Raw genomic sequence first — 15,774 nt, forward strand, 5'->3', positions numbered from 1 at the left:
CCCCGCACGTGGGGAGGGAGCTCCCGCCCCTCGCCCCGCCCCCAGCCGCTCCTGATTGGCGCGGAGGGCCCTGTCCGCGTCCATCCAATCGAGGCGGCGCTCGGCGCTCGCCAATGAGCGCGATGCCGATTGGGCCGCTGCGTTTGGCGCTCGGTCCGGGAGGGTGAATCCGGCAGCCGGAGGCTCAGGGGAGGGAGAGCGAGCGGAGCGGCGCGGAGCTGGCGGCGGCGGCGGCAGTAGCGGCGGAGCGGCGGCGGCGCGAGGCCGGGGCGGGGGGGCGGGTGAGTGAGCGAGCGAGCGAGCGACACCTCGCGGGCTTGAGGCGTTGTCGCCGGGAGCGGCTATTTATAACCGGCTCTCTTTGTAGTGGGGGGAGGGGAGAAGGGCGCGGGAGAAGGGGAAGGGGCGGGAGGGGGGCGACGGCTCCCGAGGAGCAGCCGCCTCCCGAGGAGCAGCCGCCTCCCGTCCCTTTCCCGCGGGCGCGACGGGTGGCGCGGGGGGCGGGCGCCCGGCGGCGGGGGGCGCCGGCGGCGAGACACGCGCGCTCCCGGCCGGTGACAGCTGGAGGGGAGAGACATGGAGTCTGAAGTGCCCTTTGTCTAAGTTGGCTCCGTCCAGCCTGGCCAGTAGTTCCCGTTCCGACCCCAGGCCGGTGGAGCGCAGCCCTGGGCTGGGGGCGAGCTCGTCGTCCACCTCCCCGAGGGTGGGGGGCGGCGGGCGGGGAGCCCGCGCTGTGCGGGGAGAGGGAGAGCGGGGAAGACCCGGCGGTTTCCTTCCCCTCCTCCCCGCTCCTCCCGACTGCATGCGGCGGCGGCGGCTCCTTCAGTTTGATTGAAGGGACAGAGGGGAGCTAAGCGTGTGCTTAACGCACGCCGGCTAAGGTCTCGGAGCGCCCGGCGGAGAAACCCGTGTGCCCCCGGCGGGGAGAGTGGCACAAAGCTCCCCCCCCCGCCGAGGCAGGCTCCCGGGAGGCTCGGACAGGTCCGGTCCGAGCTCGGGTGCTCTCAGCCTCCCGGAAGCTGGCGCTCGGCGGGGCGAGCCGGGCGGGGAGGCTGAGCACGTCCCGGGCCGTTCGCCCGCACCCTCGTGCCCTGGAAACAAGTTCTGGTTTGGGGGTTCGCCGCCCTTCGGGCTCCCGCCCCTGGCCTTGGAGGGTTCCTCGCTCAGGGAAGGAATTTAAGAGGGCGACGGGGGCTAAATCAGTCTGGCGGGGGCTCCGGCGAACTTCCTAATCGTTAAGGGCACCGTGCGATCCTGATCTTCCAGTGCGCCGCAGGAAAGTTCATAGGAAGCTGGAAATTCTGGGGTTTGGATCTAATGTCGCCAAGCATAGGTATACAAGAGCACTCTAAAACTAGGATGTGTGGGAAGGTGTGAAGGAGGGTACTGGGCAGAGCTGTCCCTGAGCAAGGAATGTATGACTGGATAAAGATGAAGAAAGCGGTGTTGTGGCATCATGCATATGTATTTGACATTAACAGGTATTCATGGTGATTCAGAAATTGTTATTAGCAGACAAAAGAAAAGCAACCTGTGCATAGATGCAGCAGGAATGAGATAATAAACTTGGACGTTACTGAAGATACTTATTTCTAACTTATAAAGCACTATCCTTATTTTACTGGAGCTAAAGTTTGGTGTTTTTTTGTTTGCTTTTTTTTTTTTTTTGAGCTATGGAACTGGAAGTTCAGATTCTTGACCGCTAATAAGAAGCATGTAACAGTTTGGACAAGGTTGTTTAATTGTTGCAGGATGGGTTCATCTTTGTTTAAGTCTAGTAACTGTAGTTTCAGCTATTATGAGTTTGGTTCTTACTAATACAGATTTCAGTGAAGAGTTTTACCAGCATTTTTAGTGCAATCTTCACTTCTAAATTGCGATTTCCTCATATATAGGTTAATCTTTTTTTAGGGCTTGGCACATTCAGATTCTTTATGTGATTTGTAAAAATTAAAAGGTCATTCTTTGTTTGTCCCCAGTGTCTATATCAAATTGAGAGTCCGGGGAATGTTTATTTGTGGTAACAATAAAGCATCTTCAGAAGGGTGAGTATTGCTTGTACATAGTGTACTCTAACTGCTCTCACTTTAGATTATTAAAATGTGAATATTTAAGATCTACAGAGTCTTTCGGAAAGTATGCTTCCAGTGTTTTAGGAGATAAAAATTTTGTGCAATGTGTTGAGTGTTTTTTAGCTTCGAGAGCTAGTGCTTTATCAAGTACTGGCTTTGAGATTGTTAGATCAAAAATGTTATGTTTCTTGATGTGGAGTTTCCTTTACCAAAAAGAAAAAGAGAGGAAAAATTTTTTTGTTTCCTTCCTCTGTATACATGAGGAATGAAAGTAACAAAGTTGAACAACCTGTGGAGAAATCTGTGACAGTAAAATGTTCCATGAGGTGTCAACAGCTATTTTCATCATTTGGAAGAATTCAAGATTCTAATTTAGGACCAAAATTGGGGAAAAAAAGAAAAAAATCAGAGATTTTTTAAAAATATGTAATTTCACCCTGAAAAGTGACAGACACTGAAAATCCATATCGTCAAAAGGTCGTAAAATGCGTTTGCTCAATTTAAAATGAGCTGAAGTGGTAGTGTGTAAACTTAGGCCGGAGACTTGAAATTGAAGCTCAATTTTTTTTTTTTTCCTTGCTGTATTTTTTTCCTCTCTTGCTAGAATTACCAACAAGCTGAAGTATGGTCATTTCATTGAAGATATGTATCTAAATGGATTTTTGTTTGTTCTGTAACATTGCAACATTCATAGGTGAAATGTAAATATATGCCTGCACTTCTGCTTACCTGCAAAGAAACTTTGGCTTAGTGAGAGGGGAATTTTTGTAGTGCGTTATTGAATGCACTAACTGTATTATATACAGTGAGAGTGCAAGCTAACTGCCGCTTTCTGTAAAGCAGCTTATGTCAGAATAAGATATGTCTAGCATCTAGTGCACTCCAACAATGTTCCCAGAAAAGTTGGTGCACTCTAAAATTCCTCTCAAAATTAATAAAAAAAAATCTGTTCTTGTCACCATTCACCAGAAGATTCAGCTTCTTTAGACGTATATATCATGTATACATTTTAATAAGTTCACAACTATAATGTTAAAATTGAACAACAATTTTAGACGACAGTACTATATTCATGTGATTGAACAGTGAGAGTTATTTTTAAAAATGGCTGCAATACTGACAGAAGGCATATTTAATAAATGTTTGCTTTACATTGTATTTAAGCAAAAGTGCTATGGGAAACTTTAGTGTTGGCTGTAATCTGAAAGTTCTTTAATTCTACAGTTGGTGCTTATAGATGCATCTTGGCTGACTTGAGGAGAAGTGTCTGTGAAACTTAAGGGGGAATAACGTTTTCCCCAGCAGGGATCCTGAAAATTTCAGGAACAGGACCTGGTCTTTGCTAAGCAAGGAAGTTTACTGAGTCAAGTAGGTCATCTTTACAGAATTACCTATCCAAGCAAATTTCAGTTTACCAGATTTTTTAAATTTTTTTTAAAGTGGAGGAGATGGACTATGTACTGTAAATATAATGCTTAATGATTTGATGAGGTATTTGATTTATACTTACATTAGGAAATAAGACCCCTGTTAACAGAAGCTGTAGGATGGTAACAGGAGCTTTATTTTTATGTTAAAGCTGCTACCAACCTTCTGTTAATATTGTCAGCAAGGTCCATGGAGAGCAGTGCTGTGTTCATTGATATGGTGTCTGATTGAAGACAGCATCTATGCTATCTGTAAATGTATCTATACATTTAGTATCCATGTGTATGACTTGTACAACTGTTCTAGAATGGCTAAGTCAACCTTTAAATGGATGAGTTACTCCAGTACTGACATAGTTTAAGTGATAATTTCAGTTAAGCAGCTGTGTCTGGGAGGAGGAAAGGTGAGACAAAGAAAAACTTGGTTTAAGATGGATGCAAAACAGGGAGAGGTGTTTCACAGGGGAACAGGAAAAACATTGGTTACAAATTAGTGTGCTTGGGTTTGTTTTTTAGCTCCAAGTATATGCCCAAGAGTTTTGTTGAGCTAAAGATTAAAGGGAAAACAATGTCCAGAATTATTAAATAAGTATTCTACCTGTTGTGTCTGTCTATTTATGTATGAGGTGAAACTAAAGAGTGAAATTTGTTGAAGGAGGGAATAGGTTCTGTTGAGCTCCAAGCAAGAAACAGTGAAGTTTTCTAAAACGCAGTAGTGACAATGCTGCTTTCTGTAACTGAGAATAGTTGGTAGTTTGATTGTTACAGGCTTTTTCTAGTTTTATACCTAGTTTTCCACTAAGATGTGTCAGACTGTGGACTTCAGATATGGATCCTCAGCAAAAGTGAGAAAACTACCTCCAATGTTATAGGCAAAATATGTATTCTGAATTAAAAAGATAAAGTAACGCTAGTAAACTTGGGTAGAGGCAACTCTTAAGAAGAAGAGTGAAAAGTATAATTTGCATATAATATTGACAAATTAAGCTTCTTTTAAAAATAGTAAAAAAGAAAGGAATTCTTAAATATATAAGTAATTATTTAATCACAGACTTGTAAATTTGTTGCCATTTAAAAAATAGTGGGAGAGAAGAGGATGTCTGTTAATGTTGCTGCTGTGTCCAGAAAAAACTGTAAACACGCCCCTTCCCCCCCCCCCCCCCAGATTAATGTGGGTCACACCCTTATTTTAGGAATCTGGCTTCCTGGCTGAAGTCTGCATATAGGATTTTTCAGTAATTGTGCCTCTGCTCATTTTGTGAAAAAATACTGTTGTCTTGGAATGATTTATAATGCATACTATGCTTCCTTTCTAATGGTAAAATCAGTAGTACTTTTAAGGCGAGAAGGCCATTTGGAAATCTAGATAGATACTGTGCATGTTCTGAATGTTGTGGATAAAAATAACAATGTAATGATGTGAGTGAATAAGCGCAGTATTGTTATTTGCTTGAAAATGTGATGTAGTATTTCCAAAGCTTCTAATTTGGATATATATGATTTCATTAACAAATGAGGTAAAACTGACACCTTACTGTGTGCAAACGAAGACTTCCTTGATACGCAATTGCAGAACAACTTCAGAATTTGCTATTAGTTTTCTTTTTTATATATGCATATGGTGCCTGCTTAAATGATGCTGTATGTGTAATTATGCAAGCAAAGTAGTTCAAATTACAGTCCACGTCCTGGGCTTTCTAAGATGTAAACTGAAAAGAAACATTTACGGGAGGGTGTGATTTCTTTATATATTTTAAATTATTTTTTAAACTAGAACCAAGCCTATTTCCCTTGTCAGTTTTTGTTGTATCTGGCTTCTTCCCATTCTACCTTTTATGTGGTTGGTTCAGTTTTTCCTGCCATGAATTCTCTTTTTCACAGCCTGCATGTTCAGTTTAAATCCCAAAGCCATCAGATGTAATTTAAAGAAACAAAGTATTTGAAAGGAAGGAAACTCAAACCATCCGACTCATATATAATTTTTTTTTTTTTAAATGTGAGCTGGCTTCCTTTCTGTGATTCTTAGCGTGAGTGGATCTGGCAAGCTTTACGTTTTGGTGTATAGTTGTCTGATTTCATTTTTTACTAGTAAGATAAAAAATTCTAGATATGGAATTCAGTTTGCTGCTTCTGTCAGAAATCAGGCAGATGTGTGTTACAGATGCTTGATATACGTGTGAAAATATGCCATGGCAGATGGATTAAAGTCATTAAGTTATTATTATCATCTCTTTTTTAATTATATGATTTATAACCAGGGACAGCATAAAATCTGTCCTTGGTGATAATTTTCAGCTATATGTCCGCTAGTTTGTGCCATGTTTCTAGTGAGTATTTATTACTACTGTGTTTAATGCAATGTTAAATCCACAGTTTAACTGTTGGAAGAAGAGATTGACTTATGTTGTTTTATTCTTAAAAGAGTTTAACCATTGCTGGTGTTCAGTCCATCATTGCTTTGAAACTGGGAGACATAATTGGTTCCAAAGCCTTACTATTTGTAATTCTCTTCCACAGCCTAAGGGAGCTGATTTTTTTTCACTGGAGGATGTTGGAGTTTTTTGGGTTTGTTTGTTTTGGTGTTTTGTTTTTAAGATAAACTTTTCTCATTAATTTTCTCCATTAAATCAAGCTTCTGGAAAAGTAGTCTCTCTGTTTTTTCCCTTTATAAGCAACATTTAATCTAATGTGCTGATGGCTTAATCCCCATATACCTTATAAAATAGGGTTGCCATACATTAGACCCAGTTATTTTGAGGACTTCAAAATGAGAGTTGTGTAAATAACTCGTATGGTTGCTTTCATCATTTGAAGCTCATTTTGGAATTTTTCAGACAATTGGTAAATACCAGTTCAGCTCCAAAATTTACCAGACTGTTCTACAATGAATTCTGCATACATGGAAGCATAGTATCTTCCAAAGTTTAGGCTATTTGCCTATGCAGGGAAAGAGTACAGAATAGCTACTGAACCGCTTAATTGTTGTGTGGCAGGGTTTTTCCAGTGTAGCATGTGGGTTGCTTTTGTGTGTGTGGACTGAGCTCAGGAACCTGTGGCTATTTTAGAGTTTTTAGAGTAAAAAAGGTGTGTCCACAAAACAAGTTCGGGTGGAATAATCAGTGAACTTCAAATTCACACCCTAAATTATTTTGCCTGTGGAGACATGCCTTAAGTGTTCCCAGCAAGTGTTACTTTTTCTGCCAGATTTATCCAGGATATCAAAAAGCTAGATTTTAAGGGATGGAGGTGTTAGGCAACAGAGGTTATTTGGAATGTGTGTGTGAGCCATCTAATTCCTATGAGTGTCTATGAATGAGTGTGGAGGGAGAAATTCAGAGGTACGCATTTGAACAACTCAAAGGTGAAGTTCAAGTTTTATGCATAAAACTTTACTTTCTCCTGACAAATAGCCAGGCTTGGTCTTATGTAAAGAAATGTGGGATGGTTTTAAGGGTGACTTGTAAAAAGCATGAGCAAAATCAGGCTTGAAACTTCTTGTTGCTGTTCTGCTGTTTGGAGTTTAAAAATGCTTTATTTGGTTTTTGATCCAAGTAGTCTTACTCACGCATGCAAACATAGTTAAAAGTATTTATACATGCAGATATCGAAGTAAAAAGTAAATAGTTGCATTATCTGCTGCACAGTGGTTTGCTAATGCTACCCAAACTGAAGTGAGATGTCAGTTGACTTCACATAGTGCCAATTTTGGTTTGATCTTTAATACAAAACATTTGATTATGATCTCCCCGTTCTCTCTTTCCCTCTTTCCTCACCCAAGTGGATGAGTACTTGAACTTGTTATTTTTATTTCCAAAACAGTATGTGAAAATATGCCATGGCAAAATTTTCTAAAAGTGTCAAATGTTGAAATGTTCTGGAAGAAAGCAATAATATAGGGAATTTAGAAATTTTTTTCTTTGAAATGGTTATTCTTACTCCTTACATGGTATTCTGTAACTATTTAATGTCTGTTTTTCTCTAAATCCTGAAGCTGTAGGGATACAGAGAAAGAAATTTTTGAATGGAAGCATACCTTTGAAAGTTGCAGGCTTCCATATATAGATTGATCGAACACTTATCTTTTAAGGGTTGTCTGAAAGGAAATTATACTACATTACTTTTTTTGTTCTACTCTTGTATTTGTTTAAGGAAATGTGTTGGAAATTAATTATTTGTATTGAAATCTTATTTTGTTATTAACAGACACAACTTTTTTATTTTTCTTTACTGAAGAAAATGAAACTGAGGGCTACCCATACCATTGTTTCCTGAGGAGTAAATGTTCTAAGAAAATTCCCACAAATGAAGAAAATTCCCACAAAATGAGATAATGTCAAAATAAATCAAAGGCAGTGTACTGTTAGGAAAAAAGAAGTCATCAAACTGATGCATTCCTCCTTCTTTATGGCTGATAGAAAGTCTGAAATAAGCTTGTTTTCTAGAATAGTTCTGTTGTTGGATCTTACTCAGGTACTTCATGTTTAATCAACCTATAGTTAGTGCCAAAACTTTTAAAATGATTGGGGGATTTTGTCAAGACCAGGTGAGTTTTTGCTTTTTTTTTTAAATTTAAATTTTTGAAGCAGATTGATTAAAATTATTTTAGATATTAAGAACCAGGGACAATTTTGGCTATATTTTCTGAAGTATTTCTGTAAGGTCTGAGTTATTTATAAACTCTAAGTCGCAAAGTTTTTAACATGCTGGCAGATAGGGCAAGGAACATTGAATACCTGGTAGTTGGTTTGCTTTGGTAGTTTTCTAACCTAGAAAAAATAAAAAATTCTATTGTAAAACCAGCAAGAAGATAAATTAAGATTCCTCATGTTTTTCCAAGAAGAAGGGACATTTCCTTTTCTTTAATATCCAATAGCTGCTTGACTCCTCATTCTTCCCTTTCTTTCTTCCTCATACTTAGTGAAGAGTTGGAGTTTCTAATATCTGCCTAATCAGTGGTGGTAGAAACTCCTGCAAAGAATATGCAAGCAATGTACTGTTAAACTGTCTATGTGAATGAACTGTTAGGGGAGAAAGTAAAACATAAAATACTGTAGGAGGCAAATTAATATTTATCTTGTTTTAAAAATCAGATAGGGAGCACGATTGAAAAAAATGTGAGTTCTGTGAGCCCTATAGTTGACTTGTTTCCCTCCTGTCTTGTGTGTCAGTAACAGAACTGCTCTGATTTACTATGTGAGGTGAGCATTTCAAATAATAAGTCGTATGAGTCTCAGTATGAATTGAGCACATCCAGAAATTGATCTGCAGGCTTAGGCGTTTAGTATTCTCAGAAGGAGCTGAAAATTGAACGTCTAAGGCCATAGTTCACAGTGTTTTTAAGTGGGGACAGAGTGGCTGGATGCTCGCTTTTCTTCAGTCAAAAGTAGCAAGGTATTTTCAGCCAGAGGATTTCCTTGCTTCTGTCAGCGTCTGGCTGCAAAAGTGCTTGTGCTGTCAGGAGGGAAATGATAGCACATGTGCAGGAACAAGTGGCAGGTAAAAGTGCTTCTTTTTGTAGTGATGCCAGGATAAAGTAGGGGTGATGCTTGAAAGTCAAAGCTGTCTGGTCCTCCATATGGTTTTTGTCTGGTATGTTTGGGCAGCAAGAGAAAGCGTGTTTTAAGAGATTCATTTAACTGTTAAAAACAGACTAGAAACAATAGTTGATGAAGGAAGCTAGATGTTGTGATCAATGCAAAAAGAAGTCAGGACTTAAGTATGGAGAGGGAAAAGAGGGACTCATACTAAATCTGGAAATTGGACTGAAGGTTAGAATTCCTAATATCTAAGATAGGAACATTCCCTAGCAACATCTAGGGGTAGCATGCAGGATTGTAGCTACTGTAAAGTAGTGTGTGTAATTATGTTACAGATTGGAGCAGAGAGCAGGTATGGCCCTGAGTCTTCTGAACTGTGGTTAGCTGCAATGGCATTGCTCGGGTAGGGTTCTGCTGCTATCTGTTGATATGTCAGTGTCTGCAGCCTTAAGTGGTGTTTCTCCCTAGTAAATTGTTTTTGGTTATTACGCCCGTGATTTTTTTTTTTAATAAAATATGGGTTCACACTGCAGCTTTTCATAATGCCAGAGCACTTGCAGTCCTTCATGAATGTGTTGCAGAAAACATGCATAACTTAGTGATCTGTAAGCCATGTCACATTTGATTTATGTTTGCCATTTGCATCAGAAGTTATGGCAAAGGATGTACGTAGAAGGATGCATCAGCCTTGTTGTTATCATAGGAAAGCTAAAAGTCAGCCATTTAAAGGAAATTCTGATTACATTGATTAGCTCAGATACAAGGTATTGCCTTTGTTAAAGTAATTTAGTAACCACTCCAACTAGTTTTAGTTTGGGGAATAATACTGCAAATAAAAGTATAGTCATTACAGTTAATAAGTTAGTTTGGTAGTAGTACTACTACAAATAAGTAGTTTGATTGGATTGAGTATGTCATGAAACTGTATTCTTAGTTCACGGATAGCCGTTTATGCAGCTGTAAGAGAAAAGGGTGTGCATAGTTATTTTGTTTGATAGACATCTTGATCAAGGTAGCGTGTGATGACCAGTGTGAATTTGCCACAAAATGGTGATTTTTTTTTTTTAAGCCTCTTTTGAAAGAAGCTGAAATTCTTACTCAAAAGATACACAAAATCATCTTGGTAATCTTTAATATCCTGAAGTATCAGTTGTGGGAGTTAGTAACTTAAGGAGCTGCTGGAATAGTGACAAGACCCAAAACCCACTGTGCTTAAGAAGAAATAATTGAGGAGGCACATCTTTCAAGTTGTGGGGAAGCAGGTCATAAAGTAGTTGCTTACTGTGAACATGTGTACTGCTTGACTTGCTTTATTGGTATCTTCTGGAATGTTTTTAATTAAAAATTAAAAAGAAAATGAAATTGAAGTCTGAAAAAACCCACCCAAAAAAACAATGATCCATTTAATGTTGCAGGATAGATATCAGGCTCCTGATCTTAAGTATACCAAGTGCAAGGTAAGGCTGTAGTCACTTAAATGACAGAAAGTAAAAGGTCTGAAAAGAGTGACACTTCAAAGCCACAAAGGATGGGCTCTAAGAGAAGCAGAACCCTATTAGGATAAGATGACAACTACTTTGAAAAAAACCAGCCCTTTTATGTTTTTTTTGTTATTATTATTTTAAACATAATGGTAAGTTTATGGAGAGTCTGTAGCACTCTAGTTAGACTACATTCTTAATTAGTGAAGAGCTTTTCAATCTTTCTTAATTATGATTTCTAAGAGGTAGAACTGAAGGCTCCAACTCTACTGTTAAGCAGAGAAGGCCTCTTTCAAATGAACAAACATGGAATAGTACTGGAAAGGAGTGTGTGCACTGACTAGTTGATGGAGTTGTTAAAGGAGACTGTAACATAACAAATGTTTCTACTGATTAGATTAGAACAATCAGTGATTACACACCAAACTGAAGAGTTGTCTGATTAAGCTCTTAAGCATTTTAATTCACAAAATATTGTTCTCTTAATAGTAGTGTTGTTTTCCAAATTGTACCTGTAGCTGATTGAAATACCAAGAACTTTAGAATGCAGTGGTGATTATTTTCATCTTCTGAAATATTAAACTGGAATTTAAAAGGCAAGCAAACTCCATAGCATTAGCTTTAAAAATAGCATGGTTTTTGGTTTTGAGGTGGCAGGCCCAGTTGAGAGTTGTATTGATTTGTAGAATAGTTTAGGTTGGCAGGTACGTCTAGAGGTCATCTGATCCAGTCTCCTGCTTGTGCAAGGCCAACACTGAAACTGTCTTTTCAGACCGCTTTTAAAATGTTTTCAAGAATGGAGATTCTATCACCTCTCTGCTTAATGCATTCCTATACCTGGACTGCACTCGCTGTGAAGAATTTTCTCACTGTATTGAAATGAAATCCCTTGCTGAGTCTTGTCTGTTGCCTCTTGTACTTTCATTTAGTATAGATTAGCATGTCTCAGTAGAAGGGCTAGAATAGTGCTGCTGTGATCGTCCATGTTTAGCTCTGATTTGTGTAAGAAATCACACTGTTCAAGGAATTAATTCTTTCATGTATTGGTTGAAATTCTTGAAGTGACTCATCCAATTTTGATAAGACCCAGAAACAGATGAAAACATGACACATGTTTTAAAAAGTCTGTTTAGGAGTCTACATGTAGTATTCTTAAATAATTTTGTTAAGAATAAATAGAACATACCTTGAAGCCGTAGGCTTGTACTAATAGGAAATGGAGAATAACCATCGTTAACCAAATATATGCAGTTGTTGTGAATGGCTGTAGTGGGATGTATTAGGCAGGACTGAATTAAACAAACCTGCGCTAGCTTTTTGTTTGTTACAGACATCTTCTATGTTTGTCTTACACTGGCAACTAATGTAGACAAGTAACAAATGGTGGCTGCTACTGCTTTGCCACTCACTACACCTTTTCAGAGCCATCTTTAGTTGATCTAGAGATAGCAGGAAACACGCTTCTTGAAAGCTACTCGTGCAGAAGTAGTTTGCCACATTAACTGCTTTGACTGTGCAAAGTCTTGTAAAAAAAATATGTAGTGTGAATAGTATGTTTTACATGGTACAGCAGATAAGAGTTCTAGTCTAAGGCAAGTGGATGATATGCTCTAACGGTTTGCTGACATTCACAGGGAAAGGCTTTGCTCCTTTCCCTTGACCCTGGTTGCATGGTTCCTCTTGCCTGCCCATTGGGTGTTTATCAAGCCAGCATGAGCAATTTTGGTCCAGTTAGGAAACTGCTTCTTTTGAGTGCAGAAAAGATCTGATTTGGTGTAACTGATCACCTCAATCAAATTTAGCGCATTTGCCATGTAAATTCTATCTGAGATGCTGAAGTAGTGTAGACAAACAATGAAGAGAGGAAACGTATGCCATTTTAAGATCCCACGTCCTTTCCCACTCTTAGCTGAGAAGTACATTAGGATGTATTTGTCATCAGCTTCCAAAAGCAAATAGGTAAGTGAATGTGCTGCTTAGTTTTGCTTAAATTGAAATGTTGTTCTTCAAAGTTAAATTCTGTTAGATAACTTGTAATACGCTAGCAACTATTGATTATGTCAGGAAGGAGAGAGTGCACTGGTCTTAAATTTGACAACTCCATTCTAATGGAAGCAAAAATTTTAAGTTGTTGGTACATTAAAAACCCCCACAGTATTGTAGTGATGGACTACTAATTGGAAGGGATTCCACTAACTGAAATGTATTTAGTGTTGCAAATAGTAATTGCAAGTAACCAACTGTATCATGATAATAGGAGCTTAATTGTGATGAGACTGCTCATTATAAAAGCATGCCTATTTATAGCAGCAGGCTGCCTGCTTTTGGTGCTGCCATATTACCTGGAAAGCCTACAGCCGTCATCAGTCTGTACTGGTGTTAGGGCTGATGGTAAAATACCTGGGATGAGGTTGTTAGCCACACTGCAGTTGAAACACAGACTTTTAATTCTACTTGCAAGTCAGGGTTTTTCTGCTAATTTGAGGGGGAGGAAGAGGAAGTATTCTGAGATTCGGACATCTTCTTTCACACACAGACATTACTCCTCAGTTTGGGCTTATGACATTGGTACATCTGAGGCTGTTGATGGTTCTCCTCCTTACATCGCTTGTTAAAATTAATAGTTTTGTCTTTGACAATAGCTTGTATAATAGTTTCCATCTCTTGAGTAATCACAAACATTCTTGCAGAACATGGAACCTCATTAAGAGTTGGTCATGAGTGTTTTATTAACCTATATCATCCTCAACCACTGAAGCCTGTCCGAGTGAGGAAGGACAGATGAGCTGTTTGGAGTTACCTGCTTAGATCAGTTCACGAACTGATTAATTTCTTTTAGATACGGCCAAACACGGCCCAGTAGATGTTAAGCCTTTGTAGGCCAGTACAAACCTGTTGGCAATTATCTGCCTGAAGAGTGGCATGGCTGGCTTAGTAAATGTTTCCTGTTTCTGGTTATTAAGAATCACTTTTCTGTACTGGTAAAACTGAGTGGCAGAGAGATGACATGGCGAGACAAACACTTCTTTTGAAGCCTCTGCTGCTGCCCTCTCCAATTTCAGTCCTTTGCCTCTTGTTCTTGCCCCAGTGTTGCCCCCCCCCCGCCCTTCACTTGTGTTGATTCAAGAATTCATGTGGCTGCTGAACAAACCAGCTTGTGGAGCTGATTTTGTTGAAAAATTGTATTTAAAAACTAAGTATGTTTATTTTCTGGGCTGTTGAGACAGATATTTTTCCTGACCTAGTTTGATTAACAGAATCATAAGCACTTAAGCTCTCACAGTAGAGAAGGCTGAGGAGAGGTGGAAATGAGTGACCAGGGGCTACTGATACAGCTGACAGATGATGTCTTTTCCAGGTAAAACTGACACCAAATAGCGTTTGAGGAAGGTAGTTGAACTGATGGTAGCATTTGATGTAAGTTCTCTCTCTAAATTTAAACATCCTTTAATGACACAGAACTTCAGCATATGGAATAACAACATGATGTAAATTTTAAAGCATAGATAAGTATTTTTAGGGATTTATTGATGAAAAGTAGGTTGAACTGCTCTGTGAACTTAATACCACATTTCTATAGTAAAAATAGTAAAAAACCACACTACAGGTTACTCCCATCTATTTCTTTGTGACTGATTCTGTAAAAGAGTAAATGTACTGTAGTTGTTTTTGTAGTAAAATATTAGTAATGGACTATGTTAATCTTTCTTATGGTATCGTATTTCAGACCTAGAGATTTTTGTTAGTTGATCTGGTTTGGTATCTGAAATACCCAAGCTGACAGTGGCCTTGGGAATATTTTTCTTCCCATGGAAATGAGAATGTGCTATTTTACATAGATAAGTTTGAAAGAAAACCATGTTTTGTTTTGCTTTAGAAAATACAGAGAGTAGCAAGCAACTAGGAAACTTCTAGGCTTGTGCTTTTTTTTTTTTTTTTGTGTATGTACGCACAGGTAAAAAGCCCTTTGAGGTGTGCTAGGAGTGTCATTCTCCCCACCCCTGCAGCTTGCGTAACTTAATATGGAAATAGTTAGCAGTTCTGAAATCACATCAGTGAACAATTTTTTCTTACTTAGCCCAAGAGAATAATATTGTTTCTTGACCATAGTTTTTCCATGAATCTCTCTGTGCTATTAATAGTTTGGTATAAATGAAGGAGACAGATCTGGCAGATTATAGCATTAATTTATAATTAACTTCCAAGTCAGTTTTTTTAAGTCTAGCAATATGTATGTGTCTTATTGATAGATTATTTTCAGGTGCTTGGTAATTCTAATAAGACTCTGCTGGAAATTGCTTACTCTGGAAAGATAGGTTCAAAGCGAGTATTGTCTTGTTTTGCATTTAGGGTGCATGAAGTAAAATACTAAAAGTAAATTTCCAAGAGTTTCTAAATAATAAAGTTTAGTTTAACATACCTGAAAAATACTTAGCTGCAGTTGAACAATCATTTTGTTGTATTGTGCTGTGTAAAATCCTGTAACATAAAAGATCATTTGAGTATTTTATGATGTGGTTTTGGAAAGCTAACAACTTTAGGTCTAAGCTTAATGCATTGGGGTTTAATACTTGAAATGTATTATCTTGGTGTTTTTTTGTTTTCTAGGAAGTATTGAATTTTTTTCAAGCTTATGGAAAAGCCTTGTTAATGCTTTCTGTTGCTAAAATTCTGCTTTTTGAGTTGAACATGAAAGTTGTCCTAAATTCTGCTGCCCAAGCAAATTTTTTTTAGTTTGAGGAAAAGCATAGAAGGCTGTGGTGGGGTTAGTTTGTTTGTTTTTTAACTAAACCCCAAGCATTGTATGTGCTCGAAGTTCAGTGATGACTTCAGATAGGGTTTAATATACAATAATTTCTCCATTAGTAAGATTGCGTATGCTCAGGCAGAGACACCTGTATGCTGTCTGGATCTGATAACAGCTTAGAGTTAAAGAATATGCCTGCTGCTCCAGAGCAAACTAATGTATAAAACCAGCACCTGTTTGTGGTGTAATCGCTTGCACTAGTTTATTCCCTACCGTTGGTCTGAGTTCCTAACAAATCCTTTCTGCGTTATAGTCGTGCACAGAAATCATAGAATGGCTTGGGTTGGAAGGGATCACCTAGTTTCAAACCCCCTAATATCTAATCTAAATCTACCCTCCTTCAGCTGATGGCCATTACCCCCAGTCCTGTCACTACATGCCTTTGTAAATGATCCCTCTCCATCTTTCCTGTGGGCCCTGTTTAGGTACTTGGAAGGCTGCTGTAAGATC

General features: G+C 39.0%; 1 protein-coding gene across 4 annotated transcripts in view; it reads left to right on the plus strand.

The window, feature by feature from the left end:
- The first annotated feature begins 264 nt into the window (after positions 1-264).
- EZH2 (enhancer of zeste 2 polycomb repressive complex 2 subunit) overlaps positions 265-15,774 on the plus strand; it is a 51,231-nt gene continuing 35,721 nt past the window's right edge. The window contains exons 1-2 of one of the 4 annotated variants that reach the window (XM_054817825.1): positions 265-281; positions 1,980-2,045. In XM_054817825.1, coding sequence (XP_054673800.1) covers positions 2,008-2,045 — 38 coding nt within the window. In that variant the 5' untranslated portion in view covers positions 265-281; positions 1,980-2,007. Of the gene's footprint in view, positions 282-871; positions 1,334-1,979; positions 2,046-15,774 lie in introns of those variants that run through there. The other 3 variants (XM_054817826.1, XM_054817827.1, XM_054817824.1) reach the window with 3 other exon arrangements.

The sequence above is a fragment of the Grus americana genome, chromosome 2, assembly GCF_028858705.1.
Source record: "Grus americana isolate bGruAme1 chromosome 2, bGruAme1.mat, whole genome shotgun sequence".
Classification (NCBI taxonomy): Eukaryota; Metazoa; Chordata; class Aves; order Gruiformes; family Gruidae; genus Grus; species Grus americana.